At 35.8% G+C, this 21771-nt stretch overlaps 1 protein-coding gene across 1 annotated transcript in view; it reads left to right on the top strand.

Annotated features, from left to right (window-relative positions):
- The window catches only part of LOC148942589 (uncharacterized), a 76237-nt gene that overhangs the window by 27143 nt on the left and 27323 nt on the right, over window positions 1-21771 (top strand). Inside the window, exons 5-8 of the mRNA XM_089102138.1 lie at window positions 3100-3245; window positions 9900-10446; window positions 11304-11496; window positions 17219-17354. Of these exons, the coding sequence (XP_088958264.1) occupies window positions 3100-3245; window positions 9900-10446; window positions 11304-11496; window positions 17219-17354 (1022 nt within the window). The remainder of the gene's footprint in view (window positions 1-3099; window positions 3246-9899; window positions 10447-11303; window positions 11497-17218; window positions 17355-21771) is intronic.

Here is a 21771-nt window from a genome sequence, read left to right as displayed (position 1 = left end):
TACCCCCCCCCCCCTCGTAAAAAAAAATCCTGGGTGCAAGTGACGAGGTTATTGCAGTGTCAAACGTCTCAGACGAAACATAAAACTTAAACACCATTTATTAACTTGTGATTGTTCCATGGCGATAGAGCATATTAACTTTTTAACGTCTTAAGCAGGGCTGGGGAGTCGTTATACTTTGGCAGCTACGATCAACTCTGACACCAGACACTTTCTATATACCGATTCCAACTCTGATTCCGACTCCTGAAACTTTAAATATAATTGCTCCCACTCCAGCTCCTATATTATATGCATATTTTTCAATAGTGATAGAAATAATTGAAAAAAAAATTTCTGTTGTAGTACTCTACTGTAGTGTATGTTGCAAAAAATCCTATTCGCTATAATTAGCCTAAAATGTCAATTTTGTTTATTTTTGCCACTTTTTAGTAGCATTTAAAAGTATTTAGCTTGACTCCAGTCTTTATATGTTTCCATTACTCCATTTTCAATCAATTATTTCTATCAGTGGTGATAGAAATAATTGAATAAATTTTGTCTGTTGTAGTACTCTACTGTAGTGTATGTTGCAAAAAATCCTATTCACTATAATTAGCCTACAATGTCAATTTTGTTTATTTGTGCCACTTTTTAGTAGCATTTAAAAGTATTTAGCTTGAATCCAGCCTTTATATGTTTCCATGACTCCGACTCCAAAGGGTCTTACATTATTTATCATAGTCTGATTCCGACTCCATTCAGCAAAAATTTACTAAGACTCCGACTCTACGACTCTGACTCCGACCCCATAGCCATGGTTTTTGTCATTATAATTTATTGGTATTCAGTGTTTAAAATTTTCCACTAGCTTTATATTCATTAGCCTATATTATCTTAAAGTACTGATCCTTGTGTGATATACTACACAAATACATTAAAGTGATTGGTAGAGCTTGGATAAGAGATTCGGCTAAATGATAGAAAGCTAAAAGCCGACACCTACTTTCCCAGAAATTCCCAGAATAAATGATAGAAAGCTAAAAGCCGACACTTACTTTCCCAGAAATCTTAGAAAAACATTTAACTTCTCGTGTTTTGTGTCAGATATAGAGATATTCAGGTTTAATGAAACATCGTCAGAAAGAGTAAATTTGTTTTTGTTTTTTTTTTATTGAATGGAGCAGAATTTGCTTTTTAAAGTTCTGATAAGAGCAGTCCCTAAAATTATTCTAGTTTATTAGTAGGAAAACGCTAAAAATTAGCTCGAGGGAATTATCATTTGGACAGTTTAACCGCTTTGGCAGTTCCCTGTGGTATCACGCCACAAGTGGTGTCAAATGGTTTTGAACAAGTAAATGAAAATGGAACATTTTATATTATTTAAATTTATTTTCATTTTTCCTTTTGCTCAGTTAGGTTTTTCAGTGTCGGAAGGTCCAAGTTTGTTATATACTTTAGCCATATTTCGTTTCCCTTAACAATCAGCTATGGGCGTGGCTTCGAAATAGGTGCAGATATGAATAGGTAACACTCACAGTATAATTTCCAATTTTTCATGATCCTTCTCGTTGATCTTGGGGAATCTCCCCTTTATAGCTTATGGTTCAGCTTGTTCTTTTAATGCTACTGCTAATACTTGAACTTCAATCAGAGCAGGTGTTTCTCCATCCTCATCTGATATTTGACATTTGGATGTTTCACAGAAATATGTTTAGCTGTAAGCTCCCCAAAGTCACGGGCTCACGACAACCAAGTGCTCTCCTCACGGTTATCTTTAGTCAAAAGTGAAGGGTAAACCTTGATATGATTAAAGATTAACTACTACTAATACAGACTCATCGTAGTTTTAAGCTAACCCAGAGAGGTATGCTAGAGATCACTTCTCTTCCGTCCAACTCTGTTAAAAGCTTGTGCTTTGGCCACCCTTCAGATCATCATTTTAGTAGTCTTATAGTCTTGTCCCACTCAATGTTCATTCTTTCTTTTACCGCCTCGCAGCACAGCAGAGCTGTTCTAGCTATATGGTCTTAGTCAATAGGGAGGACCAGCCCAAGCCACCAAAATCTATTGTTCCTGATAAATGTACCGATTGAAGCGGAACTTCTTCGTTCATAAAGAATTATGTTTCGCACCTCATAGCCAAGGTTGATTTCCAAATAATTCTTAAAAAATTTGTGTGAAAAATGGCGAGTCTATTCTCTTCTTCTTCGTTTAGAGCCAATGCTTGTGCGCCAAACCCAGTGAGATCAATTACCCTTGGCTGAAATACCCTAATTTTTAACCTTACTTGGTTAACTTTTGCTTTCTTTTATGCTCCTAAGTTATGCAAAAACGTTAGGCTTTTACTATTGTACCTTCTATTTAGAACCTTTTTCTTTACTTACAACACTGCTCATGTACAGAATGTATCCTAAACTTCAACCATTATATCACCTACCTTTATAGCATCTCGAGTAACATCATAACGTCCCCTTTTCTGAAAACTTCTTATGCTGTGCCTTTATCAACTTAACTAAAGTTCTAGTATTTCAATTTTTTTCATTAAAATCATTATAGGTACAATCACCCACCTCAGTTCAGCTCTTAAGTAATTCAAGATCGTGTGTATGATCGAAGTTCAATATTGTCTTGCCTTCTCATCGTAATTCTGTGTTACTCCCTTCTTCTAAAAATCTTACGCCAAACCAAAAAATACCCCTTAGACTTACATCCGAAGGACCCTCTTCTGACATTGTTTTTCCCTATAAATGTACCTAATGCATCTTTGCCCCCCCCCCCAATAGTTAGAAATATCGTCATACCCTTTCCTCCCTCTAAAACGTTAGAATTATAGCAGAATCCCTCGAAAAGGATGCTACGTGATTCAGTCCCTGGATTAACTTCAATCTACAGCACTTGAGAGATTACCGTGGTATAAGACACTTGTTACTGTCTTACGGCACAGACGGCACGGAATGCGCTGTTGCTGCCTAACAGCACATAAGGCGTTGTTGCTGGCTTATGGGCCAGTCAGCAGGGGAAGAACTGGTGAATCTAAGAAAGTAAGTTTCGGTTATGCACAATTTTTGAAGTTATGAGTTATCCGATTTTCGTTGAAATAATTTGAATTCTTTTTAGAAATTCTCCTTTTAACTTGACGCGAAGAGGTTGGGGTGAGTTTCCTATGAGAGCGCAGCTTCATTTTAGACACCCACGTGATAGACCAATTGAAATAGTTCATCATATCAAATTGGATAAAACATACACTGGATTACAAACATTAGGTAGGTTATTACGTATTCCTTCATTTCACTTCTAAGTATTGTCTGATCTGCCCTGTAAGGAGGTTAAAATCTTCACGGAAAGACGAGCAGTTTGGAATAAATAAACGGTGTTATGCTGAAAAAAAACTACATTCCTTCAACTTATGTCCAAGATTTGTGTTTTAAGATATCTCAGTATAAAGCTGATGCACCAGATTTATAAAATACATTCTAAATGAGAACGGCTGGTGAGGAGTATGATGAAGTTTTTTAAACTGAAGGCTTATTAGCATTTGCATGATTTTGGTAAACTTTTGAGCTAATCCCCCCGGTGGAGAATGCTGTTGGACACCGATTTTTCTTACTGAAGTACTTCGTGATATTTTAAATATTTAATCATGGCTGCATACTGGAGAAAATGTGAAAGTTTCTAATGATGCAATGCAGCAATATTGTTGATATGGTTCTCTTTAAAAAAAAGGTGCATTTCCTGGGGTTTAATTTTAAATTGTTCAGTGAAGTTTCTGATGTTGAAGTTCAGCACCTGTAAAGGATGAGTTCGGACACCAATTTGTTTCCTACTGATGTCCTTCGTCATATTTTAAATATAAAATCATGCCTACATATCGGGGAAAAGGTGAACGTTTCTGATGTTGCAGTTCAGCACTATTGTTGATCTAGCTGTCTAAAAAAACTGCATTTACTGAGAGATACAGTTGAAATTTCATTCGAATTGAACCCAAATGCCTTCCTGGTGTTGACGTTTAACATGTTCAGTGAAATTTCTGGTGTTGAAGTTCAGCACCCGCGAGATATGATGTTGGACAAAGAGAGGATTAGCTTGGACACCAGTTTTTCCTGATGAAGTGCTTGTTTTGTCATATTTTCGACATAAAAGTATGCCTGCACAACAGGATAAAAGAGAAAGTTTCTGATGTTGCAGTTCAGCACTATTGTTTATCTAGCTATCTTAAAAAACTGCATTTTCTGAGAAAAACAGTTGAAATTTCATTCGAATTGCTTCCCAAAAGCCTTCCTGGTGTTGAAGTTTAATATGTTCAGTGCAATTTCTGGTTTTGAAGTTCAGTGCCCACGATGGATGATGTTGGACAAAGAGAGGATGATGTTGGACACCAGTTTTTCCTGATGAAGTACTTATTTTGTCATATTTTCGACATAAAAGTATGCCTGCACAACAGGGGAAAAGATAAAGTTTCTGATGTTGCAGTTCAGCACTATTGTTGATCTAGCTGTCTAAAAAAAACTGCATTTACTGAGAAATACAGTTGAAATTTCATTCGATTTGAACCCAAATGCCTTCCTGGTGTTGACGTTTAACATGTTCAGTGAAATTTCTGGTGTTGAAGTTCAGCACCCGCGAGATATGATGTTGGACAAAGAGAGGATTAGCTTGGACACCAGTTTTTCCTGATGAAGTGCTTGTTTTGTCATATTTTCGACATAAAAGTATGCCTGCACAACAGGATAAAACAGAAAGTTTCTGATGTTGCAGTTCAGCACTATTGTTGATCTAGCTGTCTAAAAAAACTGCATTTTCTGAGAAAAACAGTTGAAATTTCATTCGAATTGCTTCCCAAAAGCCTTCCTGGTGTTGAAGTTTAATATTTTCAGTGCAATTTCTGGTTTTGAAGTTCAGTACCCACAATGGATGATGTTGGACAAAGAGAGGATGATGTTGGACACCAATTTTTCCTGATGAAGTACTTATTTTGTCATATTTTCGACATAAAAGTATGCCTGCACAACAGGGGAAAAGAGAAAGTTTCTGATGTTGCAGTTCAGCACTATTGTTGATCTAGCTGTCTAAAAAAAACTGCATTTTCTGAGAAAGACAGTTGAAATTTCATTCAAATTGCTTTCCAAAAGCCTTCGTGGTGTTCAAGTTTAACATACTCAGTGAAGGTCCTGATGCTGAAGCTCATCACTGTTGTTAATTTGAAAACAGTACTTTTCACTACAATGTATGTGAATGTGTACATATTCCTAATATTGAAGTTTAGCACTGTTGTTGATCTTGTTATGGGACAAAAAAGTTTACTCTCAGTCATAAACACTTGAAATTTAATGCAAATTACTATCTAAATTGATGATGCCCATACTTAGTGAAGATCCTGATGTTGAGGTTCAGTACTGTTTTGGTCTAGTTGTATCGAAAAACTGTCAAAAAATCACGTTTACTTTAAAATTTGTCTTTCTTTCACAATATTTTTACACCATTTTTTCGTATTTGTCTGAAAATTATTGAATAAATTTCAGCAATTTTGTAAACTTTTTTCATGGAACTTTTATACAAGGGTGATGGGGGTTTTCAGGCTGTGCGAAATAGTGCATTTTCAGAAAGACAGTTGAAATTTCATGCTAAACTTCCCAGAGACACCAGTTTTTCCTGATGAATTACTTATTTTGTCATATTTTCGACATAAAAGTATGCCTGCACAACAGGGGAAAAGAGAAAGTTTCTGATGTTGCAGTTCAGCACTATTGTTGATCTAGCTGTCTAAAAAAACTGCATTTACTGAGAAATACAGTTGAAATTTCATTGGAATTGAACCCAAATGCCTTCCTGGTGTTGACGTTTAACATGTTCAGTGAAATTTCTGGTGTTGAAGTTCAGCACCCGCTAGATATGATGTTGGACAAAGAGAGGATTAGCTTGGACACCAGTTTTTCCTGATGAAGTGCTTGTTTTGTCATATTTTCGACATAAAAGTATGCCTGCACAACAGGATAAAACAGAAAGTTTCTGATGTTGCAGTTCAGCACTATTGTTTATCTATCTGTCTAAAAAAAAAACTGCATTTTCTGAGAAAAACAGTTGAAATTTCATTCGAATTGCTTCCCAAAAGCCTTCCTGGTGTTGAAGTTTAATATGTTCAGTGCAATTTCTGGTTTTGAAGTTCAGTACCCACGATGGATGATGTTGGACAAAGAGAGGATGATGTTGGACACCAGTTTTTCCTGATGAAGTTCTTATTTTGTCATATTTTCGACATAAAAGTATGCCTGCACAACAGGTTAAAAGATAAAGTTTCTGATGTTGCAGTTCAGCACTATTGTTGATCTAGCTGTCTAAAAAAAACTGCATTTACTGAGAAATACAGTTGAAATTTCATTCGATTTGAACCCAAATGCCTTCCTGGTGTTGACGTTTAACATGTTCAGTGAAATTTCTGGTGTTGAAGTTCAGCACCCGCTAGATATGATGTTGGACAAAGAGAGGATTAGCTTGGACACCAGTTTTTCCTGATGAAGTGCTTGTTTTGTCATATTTTCGACATAAAAGTATGCCTGCACAACAGGATAAAACAGAAAGTTTCTGATGTTACAGTTCAGCACTATTGTTGATCTAGCTGTCTAAAAAAACTGCATTTTCTGAGAAAAACAGTTGAAATTTCATTCGAATTGCTTCCCAAAAGCCTTCCTGGTGTTGAAGTTTAATATTTTCAGTGCAATTTCTGGTTTTGAAGTTCAGTACCCACGATGGATGATGTTGGACAAAGAGAGGATGATGTTGGACACCAGTTTTTCCTGATGAAGTACTTATTTTGTCATATTTTCGACATAAAAGTATGCCTGCACAACAGGGGAAGGGAGAAAGTTTCTGATGTTGCAGTTCAGCACTATTGTTGATCTAGCTGTCTAAAAAAACTGCATTTTCTGAGAAAGACAGTTGAAATTTCATTCAAATTGCTTTCCAAAAGCCTTCGTGGTGTTCAAGTTTAACATACTCAGTGAAGGTCCTGATGCTGAAGCTCATCACTGTTGTTAATTTGAAAACAGTACTTTTCACTACAATGTATGTGAATGTGTACATATTCCTAATATTGAAGTTTAGCACTGTTGTTGATCTGGTTATGGGACAAAAAAGTTTACTCTCAGTCATAAACACTTGAAATTTAATGCAAATTACTATCTAAATTGATGATGCCCATACTTAGTGAAGTTCCTGATGTTGAGGTTCAGTACTGTTTTGGTCTAGTTGTATCGAAAAACTGTCAAAAAATCACGTTTATTTTAAAATTTTTCTTTCTTTCACAATATTTTTACACCATTTTTTCGTATTTGTCTGAAAATTATTGAATAAATTTCAGCAATTTTGTAAACTTTTTTCATGGAACTTTTATACAAGGGTGATGGGGGTTTTCAGGCTGTGCGAAATAGTGCATTTTCAGAAAGACAGTTGAAATTTCATGCTAAACTTCCCAGAGACACCAGTTTTTCCTGATGAATTACTTATTTTGTCATATTTTCGACATAAAAGTATGCCTGCACAACAGGGGAAAAGAGAAAGTTTCTGATGTTGCAGTTCAGCACTATTGTTGATCTAGCTGTCTAAAAAAACTGCATTTACTGAGAAATACAGTTGAAATTTCATTGGAATTGAACCCAAATGCCTTCCTGGTGTTGACGTTTAATATGTTCAGTGAAATTTCTGGTGTTGAAGTTCAGCACCCGCTAGATATGTTGTTGGACAAAGAGAGGATTAGCTTGGACACCAGTTTTTCCTGATGAAGTGCTTTTTTTGTCATATTTTCGACATAAAAGTATGCCTGCACAACAGGATAAAACAGAAAGTTTATGATGTTGCAGTTCAGCACTATTGTTGATCTAGCTGTCTAAAAAAAAAATGCATTTTCTGAGAAAAACAGTTGAAATTTCATTCGAATTGCTTCCCAAAAGCCTTCCTGGTGTTGAAGTTTAATATGTTCAGTGCAATTTCTGGTTTTGAAGTTCAGTACCCACGATGGATGATGTTGGACAAAGAGAGGATGATGTTGGACACCAGTTTTTCCTGATGAAGTACTTATTTTGTCATATTTTTGACATAAAAGTATGCCTGCACAACAGGGGAAAAGATAAAGTTTCTGATGTTGCAGTTCAGCACTATTGTTGATCTAGCTGTCTAAAAAAACTGCATTTACTGAGAAATACAGTTGAAATTTCATTGGAATTGAACCCAAATACCTTCCTGGTGTTGACGTTTAACATGTTCAGTGAAATTTCTGGTGTTGAAGTTCAGCACCCGCTAGATATGATGTTGGACAAAGAGAGGATTAGCTTGGACACCAGTTTTTCCTGATGAAGTACTTATTTTGTCATATTTTCGACATAAAAGTATGCCTGCACAACAGGGGAAAAGAGAAAGTTTCTGATGTTGCAGTTCAGCGCTATTGTTTATCTAGCTATCTTAAAAAACTGCATTTTCTGAGAAAAACAGTTGAAATTTCATTCGAATTGCTTCCCAAAAGCCTTCCTGGTGTTGAAGTTTAATATGTTCAGTGCAATTTCTGGTTTTGAAGTTCAGTGCCCTCGATTGATGATGTTGGACAAAGGGAGGATGATGTTGGACACCAGTTTTTCCTGATGAAGTACGTATTTTGTCATATTTTCGACATAAAAGTATGCCTGCACAACAGGGGAAAAGAGAAAGTTTCTGATGTTGCAGTTCAGCACTATTGTTGATCTAGCTGTCTAAAAAAACTGCATTTTCTGAGAAAGACAGTTGAAATTTCATTCAAATTGCTTTCCAAAAGCCTTCGTGGTGTTCAAGTTTAACATACTCAGTGAAGGTCCTGATGCTGAAGCTCATCACTGTTGTTAATTTGAAAACAGTACTTTTCACTACAATGTATGTGAATGTGTACATATTCCTAATATTGAAGTTTAGCACTGTTGTTGATCTGGTTATGGGACAAAAAAGTTTACTGTCAGTCATAAACACTTGAAATTTAATGCAAATTACTATCTAAATTGATGATGCCCATACTTATTGAAGTTACTGATGTTGAGGTTCAGTACTGTTTTGGTCTAGTTGTATCGAAAAACTGTCAAAAAATCACGTTTACTTTAAAATTTGTCTTTCTTTCACAATATTTTTACACCATTTTTTCGTATTTGTCTGAAAATTATTGAATAAATTTCAGCAATTTTGTAAACTTTTTTCATGGAACTTTTATACAAGGGTGATGGGGGTTTTCAGGCTGTGCGAAATAGTGCATTTTCAGAAAGACAGTTGAAATTTCATGCTAAACTTCCCAGAGACTTTCTAATAATTAAGTCCCGTATTTTCAATGAACTTTGTAATTCTTTAGCTCAGCGCTGTTGTTCATCTGTTAGTTATTAAAACCCAAAAAAAAAAAATTCAGGCCCAGGATTTGAAACTTAATGTAAATAGCAATTTCCAAATCCTTCCTAATGTTGAAGTTCAACCTGTTCAATGAAACTCCTGGTTTTGCACTTCAGCATTGTTATTGAAGTTCAGTACTGTTGTTTATCTTGTTGTTTATTGTTTCAGGCATAAAATTTGAAATATCAGTTGAAATACCAGGCATAGACACTTAGTCAGTTTAATCAGTTGAATATTTTCGACTGAATACACCAGGAAGTTTATTCAGTTGAATTATTCAGTTTATAAGGCTTATTCTGTGTTTATTCAGTTGAAATATCCTGTAAAGTGCTTCCTAATGTCTTCTGCTAGTTGGCCTTCGAAAAATCTCACATATTTGTCTACTATATCTACATATTTACCGTATATCTATTGACACCTTTGTTTTCAATATATAAAAAAAAATTCAGTTTTTCTTCAAAATTTCAAATTAGTCTTTTAAAGTCTATCATTTGATGCGCCAAATCTAAATAGGTTATGTATTTCAGGTGGCGAAAGCGTATATGATATAATGGTGCATGAAGGAGATGTAGATTCATTTGATGCATCAAGCGAGATGACTGATGGAATAAACGAGAATTTCAACTTGGACATAGAAGAATTAGATGAACCAGATATAGATCTTCCTTCATATATTCCACCAGAATTTTCCCTTGAAAATGGAAAAGAAACCGACTTTGAATGTGAAGTTGTCACTGATATGGCTCATCTTGAATCTACCTTACCGAAACGTGACCTGTTGGACCTGATAGAAAAAGAAAATGCAACTTTAAAGAGTCTCGTTGCGGTTAAGCTGCCGACAGAAATACATAAAGTTCAAGAAACAAACTTAAATTCTTTTGTGAAATGCAAAGCTCCTAATGGCATGACATATTTGATTCACAAAGCAATGATTGTGAATAATCGACTTGCTCCGTCAGTAAAGAATAAAATACAGATTTGGCAGAACCCTGCAGCTAATTCTAGTAGTGTTCGCGACGTTTCCAACAACAATGAAAGTATGAAGCAAAGGACGAAGCTACTCGAGGAAATCAAGTAAGTTTGACATTTTTTAAATTTGTGGTGGTCGTGGTAATTCCAAATTGATACGTAAAGCGTAGATTTACAGCACATTCCGCCAAAGTTAAAGAGTTCTGTTGACTGATTGAGAAACAGTTGAGGTATGGAGCTTTGATGGAAATTTTGAAAAAAAAAGCTTTAAACATTTTTTTCTTATTTCTGTTCCCCCTTTAAAATTCATATTTGTAACAGGACAGCTTTTAAGGTTCAGCTGCCGCTCTATACCCGTCTCTCTCTCTCTCTCTCTCTCTCTCTCTCTCTCTCTCTCTCTCTCTCTCGCTCTCTCTCTCTCTCTCTCTCTCTCTTTCTCTCTTTCTTTCTCTTTCTATTTCTCTCTTTCTCTCTGTCTCTCTTTCTTTATTTTTCTATCTTTCTTTCTCTCTCTCTCTATCTCTCTCTCTCTCTCTCTCTCTCTCTCTCTCTCTCTCTCTCTCTCTCTCTCTCTCTCCCTCTCTCTCTTACTCTTACTCTTTCTTTCTTTCTTTCTTTCAGAAAAAGAGAGATAGATTTACCACTTTTCGAAATATTGAAATTTTACGATGTCCCCAAATTTATTCATCTGTTCATTTCTTAGGAGTTGTTTGTTTTTATACTCTTTCCAACTTTTTAAAATTTGTTTTTATTTATACTTTTTTTTGTCAAGTTTTCTTATTCTTTTTCCTGACTATCTTTTTCTTATCTTTTGGAAAAGCACGGAAAGTGTCGATGGTTGCCTTCAACCACGCATTACACTCCCGGCCGCAGACAGAGAATCGGGAGATGATTACTTGCGCTACGTAGATCATTTGTTAGCATACAAAAATGTTTCGTTTTAAGTCGATCTTTTTCTTCAGGTCAGTGTCGACTAAAGTCAAACAAAGAAAATGGCAATCAACTGACCAACTGCTTTACTATTTATTTTCTCGTTTCCCACTAGTTGATAGTCGATGCAAGACATTCGCGCAGAGGACTGTTTTACCATACACAGCATCTTCCGATCATGAAATTTTATCGAATTGGACTATTGGCAAAGTTCGAGCGGCAGAGGTAATGTTGCAACGTTGCAAAAGTCTGTTTGAAATTTTCCAAATAACATCTTGTTCAGAGTATTTATAAATACTGCTTAATACGTTTTCTTGTTTTATCTTTTTATATTAATATTAATTTTTATTGTATTTTAATTCGTATCAATTATTGATTTAAAGCATTAAGTTTAATTTGTATTAATTTAGTATTGATATTAATTTTTTGAAAAATAACATATTCTTCTTGTTCATTTTAAATCCATTTTTTTTTTCTTTAATCTGCTCCATGGTATTTTCTTGGTGCTAAACGTTAAAAATGGCAATTACAAAAAGTTCGTTTTATTGTTCGTAATTCGTAATAATTCCCATGTGTTTGTTGCTCGTAATCAGTGGAAAAGTTTGTTATAGTTTTACATTATTTTTGTTCGCACGGCCTTAGGAATCTTTTACTATATTCATCAAGTTGGACCATTGACAAAGTTTGAGTGACATAGGTAATGTGCTAGTGCTATAGAATTTTGGTGTTAAACGTTAGGAATTCGAATTACGAAAAATCTATTTTGTAGTTCGTAACGATTCGTGGTTTTTTGGAAATCGTAATAAGTGAAAAAATTCTTTATAGTTTTATATTATTTTTGTACGCACGAGCTAAGGGCTGTTTTATCGTATTCATCAAGTTGGACAGTTGGCAAAGTTTGAGCGGCAGAGGTAATGTGACAGCGTTGTAGAAGTTTTGGTATTAAACGTTAAAAATACTCATTACGAACAATTCGCTTTATAGTTTGTAATTTGTAACAATTCGTAATTTATATTAATTCGTAATAAGGGCAAAAATTTGCTCTAATTTCACATTACTTTTGTGCGCACAAGCTTAAGAATGCTTTAACTTATGCAAAGATCTACTCAAGAAATATCATCGAGTTGATCTATAGGCATAATTAGAGCGACAGAGGTAACGTGATAGTTACCTCTCAAGAAATATCATTGAGTTGATGTATAGGCAAAATTAGAGTGACGGAGGTAACGTCATCCTAGGATTTGTTAAATATTTTTTCGGTATTTGAAATATATTCAAATACTTTTCGTTGAGAGTATTCATAACTACTATTTAACTACTATTTTTCTATTATAAATCTGTTTTCTTTTTAATCCGCTCCTTGCTTTTTTTTTTTGTTTTTGAACTTAAAAGAGGCCAAACTACAAGAAATTCATTTTAGTTTTGCATTAATTTTTTAGGTGTGCAATTAATTTCGTGCCGATTTTTTCGAGAAATGAAAATTTATGGTGAAAAAATCGGTGACAAATTCGATGTTCAAAGTACGTTCCATCGCTAACCACAACTTCTTCTCATTTTTATGGCAATTTACAGATCCCATCTCTGAAAAATTTGACCGGTTGGCCTCTATCCACGAATTGATCCAATTTTTGACCTTATCATAATTGGAGAAGGGCTGGCCAACAGGGTCATGCTGCATTGACCGAAAGAGACATTAATCAGAAGGAGTAATGCATGGGCTGCATTGTGGGAGGGGGGGTAGGACTAAGCGTTTCTCAGTCCCCATCTGAGCGTTTCTAAGTATATTTTAACGGGAGCTGCAACATATGGCTGAGCATTGTCATATTGCAAAATAGTTTTGTTGTTTCTATATTGTGGGCATTTTTGTTGCAACTCTCGGCTGAAACGCACCAATTGTCGTTTGTAGACCCCCCCCCCCCGTGATCGTTTCACTTCAATCCAGTAGTTCACGATACTAGTGATCAAAAGCCTCTAATGTCTCCTCTCGTTGTTTTTTAATGTACATTTCATAAGCCATAGGATTCATTCTATGAGCCATGCGATTTTACGCCATTTGAAGACCGATGTAAGAAATTATTAGACTTTCTTTTTAACCTTTATTGTATACGGTTGGGTAGATCGATTGGTCCTGTATTTTAGTGTTGATTTAAGTTTCCACTTGTTTGTCTTTTTTTTTCGTTAGACATTTTGGTACTGTATAATCGTTAACTATTTATGTTTTGGATCTCGAGCTGAAGCTCAATAAGGTAACGCCAGGTAAACAACAGTATCAAAAACCAGAAATAAATTACTCCTGTCGTAAATTAATTCAGCTCAGGTCAGGGAAACATGACCGTAAAAATATGTGGAATTTATCTAGATCCTTGAAGGCTGCAGTATAGTTAGATGGGTCCCAAACCTTCTAAGTATATTTTAACGGGAGTTTTTTTTTCTCTCTTTGTTTGTACTCCTCTAGTCCATTTTTAATGTATCGAAAGAGGGCAAAAATAAATTATTATTATTATATAATACACCACACCTAGCCGTTGATCATGTCGAGGATGAGGTATGGCTGGGATATTCATGCGTTGCCCGACGCTTTGGATTATCTTAATGGATCCATTTTTTATCGCCTGTCACAATTTGATGCAAAAAAAAACTTTCTTTTTTCGTCAATGGAGCATTCGTTCATACGTGAAAAAACGGCTTTGGATGTCTGTTGGCTTCAATTGATACGGTACCCAATTCCCTTCCATTCAGATCATTCCGCTTCTGTTAAACAACGGGACGTGATGAGTGACTTCAAGCGTTTTTGCAAGTTCTTCTTCTGTTTGCCTTCATCTTGGGTTTACTTCAATTCTTCATCTTCAGACTTTTTGTGTGCTCCAGCACGTTCCTCGTCTTTCAGGTCAAAATTGCCACTTTTAAATCATACGAACTACTTCCGAAACGTTCATTCAGCTAAAGCATAGCCACCATGTATTTCCACTAAATATGATGGCTTTTGGGATCATTTCCTTCATAGTGAAGTAATAAAATAAAACTCCGCAAAAACATATTGTTCGGTACAAAATTCGCCGTATTCGACGAAGTAAAAAATTTGTTGTTTATACTTCAACTAAAACATTTGCAATGGCATCTATTCCTAATCCTGTTGTTAAAACGGTACAAATGTTTTTGGACACCTATTTGTACGCACAAACTTTAGACTGATTGGTCCTTTGTAGCATCTACTGGTCAAAAACCCTCGAGTTGATCTATTTTTGAATTTGAATCTGCAGAGATTAATGTAACTGCGTCCTAATAGTATTTAAATACTTTTTTTGTACTTACAACATCTGAATATTTACTGCTCGATATACCATGCCAAATTCTATTTGCAATGTTTGAGTGGCAGAGATAATTTGACAGTATTTGGAAAGTATTTAAATACCTTGTTTTGTATTTAAAATATAACCAAATACCTTTTGTTGAGAGTATTTAAAAATACGACTAAAAACTCTTTCTGTTATAATCTTTTTCTCCTTTTTATTGTCGTTGAATCGTAGGGTTGCCAGTTATAAACATTTGTCATTGAATTTTAAAAATTTATCGTTGCAATAAAAAGTTCGTTGGTTTTTATTGTCGTTGAATTGTAAGGTAACCAATTTAAGAGAATTTTTGTTCGAACAGGTCTGTCGCTGAATCCTAGTATTGCCAATTATAAGCGATCGCTTTTAGTTATAATTCGTACATTGTAGCCAACCGGGAAAAAACGTAATAGTTTAAACGAAAACTATAAATATTTACATTGAAAGAGGGTATCGACAATTTTCGATGCAAGATTTTACAAAACGAGAAAGCTTTATTCGAATTAAAATGTGGTTTATTGTGCAAACGCTGCTTAATTACCGAATTGAAAGAATTGGAATCATTATATCAAAACAGCTATCATCAAAGGCGGATTTAGAGCAAATTCTTGGGGGGAGGGATGTGCCAAGGGTGCCAATAATTGACCAAATTGACAAGTTTATTTTTGAGAAAAACACGGAATAAGGGCGCTAGAAGAAATATATGGGGCGCACCCCTACCTTTGCTGGATCCGCCAATGGCTGTCATGACACATATGAAAATGCACTCTGTCAATAGACATATGTAGGTCTGGTTATAGGTGGCATTGAAATTGCTTGTAAACCTTCAGCCCAAAATTTCATAGGTCTTCTCTCTTTAGCCCCCGGTATATATTATATAATATTCATCATTAATATATATTCATGTTGAATTATTATTGCATTATGTCCTTATATTCTGGATAATATATTATATTCATTATGTAATACTTAATTCGTGTGATTTAGTCATTGGTTGAGTTTTTTGCCAATTCTTCAGAGAAACTTGGAAAACTCATCTTAGAGGTACTGATCTCTTTACTTTTCTATTTTATCAGAAATTATAATGTAATTTTTAATATAAGCGAAAGATAAGTTGAACATAATGGCTCAGTTTAAGAGCAGTAAAACAAATCAAGATACCAGGAGATGATTACTTAAGTCACGTCAGGGGACGCGTTGGGGCCACTCCTTTTGCTTTGGGAGTTGGCTTTGAGAAACAATCGGGATCATTCTTGAACATGCCACTGCAGCTTGATTTTACTTAAAATTGCGTCGTGAGATTTCACTTTTCGCAGTGCCTCGTTTGTCACATGGCCGTTGTAATCCATAACTCGAACGCGAGGAGGTTGTCCTCTTTTTTTCTTTTTTTTAGGGTTGGGGAATTATCCACCTAGAGAGCAATTGGCACAACCAGACTGTTGAATTGAGTGGCTGTTAACTGAACCAGTTAACACCGACCAGTCTAAACGCCAGTCCGACCAGTCTAGACGCCAGTCTGAACCGACCAGTCTAGACGTCAGTCCGACCAGTCTAGACGCCATTCTGAACCGACCAGTCTAGACGCCCTGCCGTTCTAGATCTTGAATATCATGGGTATGAAACACTCCAAATAATGCTTTCATTAATAACGCGTATCATAGTGTGATACTATTTGACAACAAGTGTGATAGGAACAGGGCATACAATATGACAATATCTTTAACATGTTGTTAGTCATACATACAAAGCATTTAGTAAAGCGGCGTTTTACGATGCTGATAAGGGGCTCAATGAAACAAGGAAAACTTAGGAAAGCTGTGCGATTAATTAAATGCTTTTTTGCAGTTAATCGAACGCTTAGCAGATTGACCAATAAATTTTATTTTAGTGTCTGGCAGAGTTACAGGATCTATGTTAAGGTCGTTATATGACTTTACCAGTCGTAATGATAAGGTAACATGATATTTACTGCTGCCTTTGATCGCTTGGAGCAGTTTCAATTTTAGGGAGAGATTCCTGTTATTTAACCTTCTACTAGAATATTTTTCTGACCTCAGCCTAGCCTTTGAGGTATCTGGACACAATCTGACCTCTGCGGGGGAGAAGGTCCATCATTTTTCTCATGAGGACGTGTACCAGATGGGATTATTGTAGCTCTGTGAAGCTTTGGGGGAGTTAAAGAGTTGGTATCCCAGGTCTATCTTTTGTGGATCAGAAGTAAACTTAACCACTGTAGGCTATTGTCGTCAGTAAGTTTAGCAGATGAGGTTTTTGGATCTCAACCAAAATTGGTGAGAAGCAAAAGTACAGGATCTAGCTGCACTTCTTAGATATCCTTGCCTATGCTTATCTTTCTTCACTAATTTTTTATTAGTGAATTTTTTATTATATGATTTTCATCAAATCATATAAAAAGAACAGGTTATCAAGTCTCAGTTAAACTTTGTAGAAAGTAACTGTCCTATTTGCACTTTTGGCTGCCCTCATACAATCCTTTTTAACCAGAGGAGGGGGTATCTAAGTTTATGTCATCAGGAAACCCACAAAGAACTTTGGTTGAACCGTCACCATATAGTTTGAAAATTAATTGTTTGAGACTATTTTCTTTTTCTTTTCAGTTGTATAGAGCAAAGATGATAAAGAAGATTGTTGATGCATCTAGCCAAGAGGAAAATTGGTCAACACAGAGAATCATTAGATGGTCTCGGTTAAATGGATACCTACCAATCCATGCCTGGCCACTTTCTCACGAAGGTTTTTTTTTTCTTTTTTTTTTTTTTTTTTTTTTTTTTTTTTTTTTTTTTGTTTAAGTTTAGTATAAGATTGGATATTTATTGTTAAAAATCGTATTACAAGCCCCGAAGGTTCAAATTTGTGCTTCGGGGTCAAAAACAAAAGTAGGACGAAAACATCAAACTGTAAAAACATTTAAAAATAGCAATACACTTAAAACTGGCTAAAAAATGCAAAATTAAATGACAAACGAATAAATCATTCATTGACCATTATTGAGATTATTTGAAAAAAACTACGTTTTCTAAAGAGTTAAAGAGGCTGAGTCACAAGTTTAAACCTTAAGCTGCACAGGGATTAGGAGGTACAGTTGGGGGGGCTGCCGCTCCCCAAACCCCCCGCTTTTGCAAGTCCTGTAGCCTGCAATCAGTTGGTCGTACCAACACGAATGAAACTGTTTCAATGGCATTTTTTTTTTAATCTTCGGAGAATTTGGCAATGACAACTCAGTCTGTTACAGTTATAACTACAAACTTCTCTCTGTGCCAGGTATAGTTATGTATTCAGTGTGATTATGTATGATAGGAAAATAGATGAACCTGAACCTACCTGAACCTAAACTGCTTGTTTATGCTGAACCCTTCTTCTGTTCCCTGTTTTTTCAGTTCAAAATTGTTAAGTTTATCACATTATAGCTTGTTATCGGTTAGGGACAAATCTCTTGTAAAAAATCCAGCAAACAGGCTCAGTACTGTTTCTAATCAAAGAGATGCAATAGGATGTTCTTACGATAAAAAATTCAAGCAGACTTCGTTCGTGTTGCAAAGCATTTCTTTGCAAGGGAAAAAGTGGGGGTTGAGTGGGGCGGGAGACCCCGAAAGTAAAAATCTTAACAAAAGAGGCTGCAAAAGCGGGGAGTTTGGGGGGGCGGCCGCCCCCCAACTGTACCTCCTAATCCCTGTACGTTTTAAGGTTTGAGCTTGTGACTCAGCCTCTTTAACTCTTTAGAAAACGTTGTTTTTTTCAAATAATTTTTCCACGTTTTTGTACAGTCTATTACTTATTATTGCTTGACTAACTGTTAGTTGATCGTGTCAGGAGTAAAAGTTGGGGAGCGGCCACCCCCCAAACCCCCCGCTCTTGAAGATTGTTGTGTTAAGGCTTTTAATTCCTGAATACTCAAATCAAATGCACAGTAAGATTTTCTTTTTTAAACTTTTCTTCGAGCATGCGAGTATACGGCATGTTATCAAAGCAGTGGAGACTTACCTTTAAGCTGAAAGCTGACTGTGATATTCTTCTGGAGACGCCTGTTGAGCCGAAGGATTTAATAGGTTGGATTTAAAAAAGAAATTGAGTTTCTTTTTTAAACTTTAAATTTAAGAGATACTACTTTAAATTCAATATATAAAAAATTTACTCTGAGGGGGAATCGAACCCAGGTCTTCCGTATGAGAGACAGGAATAGTGACCACTGTACCATCAGAGACTCTTGTTAAATTATTTTTAGTCTACAGTTTATTTTCGACGCAAGCAAATACAAAGTAAGATTTTCGTTTTTCGACAAAAAAAACTTCTGGGAAAGAGCTGGAATTTTTGGAAGCTTGCAGTCGGTCTTGTCAAGTTAAGAGGACTATTTTGATCTAATTTAATAGTGAAATACTATGCTTTTAGGAATTTCAAAAATTAACATGGGCTCTTATAGGAAAACGAGGTTTTTTGTAAATGTAAATTCGGGGGATAATTTTTTCGGTCTGAAAATATCAAAGGCCCTTACAGGTCGAATTCCGCTTCGAATGAGTCCTCATTCACCCGGGTCCGTTGCCAACTGTGGCCTGTAGGCGTGTCAGATAAAAAAAAAAAACTTGATGAATATTAAGTGGCTATATTTGGTTTTTGGAAAACAGGGAAGGAGTGATCGGATTGAGCTGGAATTTCGAGGATAAGCTCCTAGGCCCTAGGAAAGCTTATCCTCTAAATTTCAGCCCGATCAAACAAAGTTAAAGGGGGGCTGTGGTGGGAGGGTCGAAAATTCCGGCCCACTTTCCCCCATGAACATAAAGTCGGAGGGTGGTGAAATTTTGCATGTTTCTTAGTTTGAGCTTAGGCTGCAAAATGCGATCACCGCCGTCTCTCTGCGACCGCTAGGACCGGAAATCGCTTAACATTGTGGTGGGTCGCCTCTTTAAAGAGGCACAAGTGTGCCTCCTTGATCAAGGCCAAAGGTCCTGCTGAACCACTGATGGTACATGTGGCGTCAAACTGATGTATCAGTTGCCAGGTCTATTTGTCCAGGGAGTGGTAGCAAGTCTATAGCCCAATCTTGTGGCAGTTGGGATCCACCCCGGGATCACGGGTTGCCAATTAGAGCTTCGATCCACTGTGCTACCACAGGATAATTATTTAGAAGCGTCATTTTATCACAAAAGAGGAGAAAATTTTGTCATTTTATAAAATTCATAATATATGAATTTGTATATATATATATATATATATATATATATATATATATATATATATATATATATATATATATATATATATATATATATATATATATATATATATATATATATATATATATTAAACATATAGAGCAATGGTGCCTAAATTACATTTTGAAAATGAATAGTTTTAGTTTTTGAAGAAATTCATTTTGTTCTTTGATGTGAAATTTGCAATGACAAATCTATTCGGCTCTTATTTGCATTTTAAGAGAATATGTTTAAAATGAAGAAACTGTTAATAGATCTTTAGGGTTTATCAGCCTGATGGAACTAGATTGATATTATAAAATATAATCGAACTAATTTCGAGAAAATTCGTTGATGTATTTATTCCTCAATCTCAATATATGGGCCGTGTTCTTTCAAACGATTAAAAGCAAGTAAAGCTTTTTGGGCCATGTGCCTCTTATTACTCCCTGTCTATTCATATTAATTGAAGCTTATGGAAGAGGAATTAATATAGATAGTTCCATTTTAGATCTATTGCCTAATATTTTGCTATCCATATGTTGTTACGTGAGTAAAAAGTATTTTGAGAATTCAGCTTCCTTATCACCAAAAAGTTTATCAGGATACGCAAGTATATCAGAGTGGCCAGATAGGGCCCATTTGCGCCATTTTGGTGTTTTTTTTTTATTAGGTTGCGCATTGTATTTTTCAAACCGGCGCATTTTTTTTTGGGGGGGGGATCGTTCATTTGGTGCATTTTTACTAGGAAATGGAGCTATCGGCACATTTTCATTTTTATGGCGGCGCAACTTTAAACCAGACATCTGGTAACATTGAAGTGTATATTAACCGCACAACAGCGAAAAGTTGCCGCTGAAGGTTCCAATCACCTATTAAGATTCAATCTACTCTTAAAATACCCAACAAGCCGGAGGACAGGAAAGTTAAGATTTTCTTTCCGATATGCATATGCCCTGCACATAAAAAAAGAGCCCCATGCAGCACCTCCCCTCCCCCTATGTGATGCTATCCATACGGTACCAATCGATAAATAGGTCATCCCTTAATGGGCTAGGAAAGGCTCGTAAGAAATTATTTAAAAGAGATTGAAACTTCGTGGGAGCGAGATAATGGGTGAAGCTTTTAATAGGTTGGGGTGGAGGATGAACGTGCACAGTTGTGTTGGCCCCAGGTACTTTGGGGCTACAGTTAGTTGTTAGTGGTTGTAAGAGTAGTAATAAGCGGGTCTGTGAAAAGATCTGTGTGATTAAACACTTCAATGTAGAAAACAGTCATTAAGGAGCTACTCTAAGAAATAGTAACCGAAACTCTAAAAAGACTGATTTTGGTAACAATACATACAATAAAAGAATTGGTGTTTTATAGTTAATCTCTAATCTCCCTTGATTTTTCGAAAATTTTTAAGACTGCCTTTAATATTGGTGTGTCTCAGGGGGGGGGGTATTATCCTCATATTTTTGGCAGTATTTTTCTATTAAATATAAATACTTTTGTTAAAATGCATACTGGCGTAAAGTTGGAAAGATGGGCGGAAGGGATCATGAGCACCGCCAGGAAATTTCTCGGGAAGTGGGGCGGGTGCTTCAAGTGCTAAAAGAAGCTTTGTTTTCACGGAGGTTTGAATGGGAATATTTTTTATTCTCCTATTTAGATGCACGATTAATGTCTTCTAGTTTCCTGGGAGAGGCATTACCCCCCCCCCCTCCTCTGACTGACGTCCATGGGAAATATCCCAATCAAAATATTTTTCCAAAGAATTCGCCTTTAAAATCTGGAAATGATGAAAATACAATCAGTTTTCAATATTTTAGACTCTCGTCTCATAATAAATTTTTGGAGAGTGGCATTCTTTCAGCAATGATTGTCATTCTCGAAGTATTGTTTTACAAATATTAAAATCGGTTGCAAAAACAGGGGGTTTTAAAAGGAAGTAGTAATTCTCCTTGACATTTAAGAGTGCA

This window comes from Artemia sp. Qi Xiang Cuo, chromosome 16 (genome assembly GCF_049724085.1).
Source record: "Artemia sp. Qi Xiang Cuo chromosome 16, ASM4972408v1, whole genome shotgun sequence".
NCBI lineage: Eukaryota > Metazoa > Arthropoda > Branchiopoda > Anostraca > Artemiidae > Artemia > Artemia sp. Qi Xiang Cuo.
The sequence above is the reverse complement of the archived record's forward strand: the minus strand, read 5'-3'. Positions and strand labels throughout refer to the sequence as shown.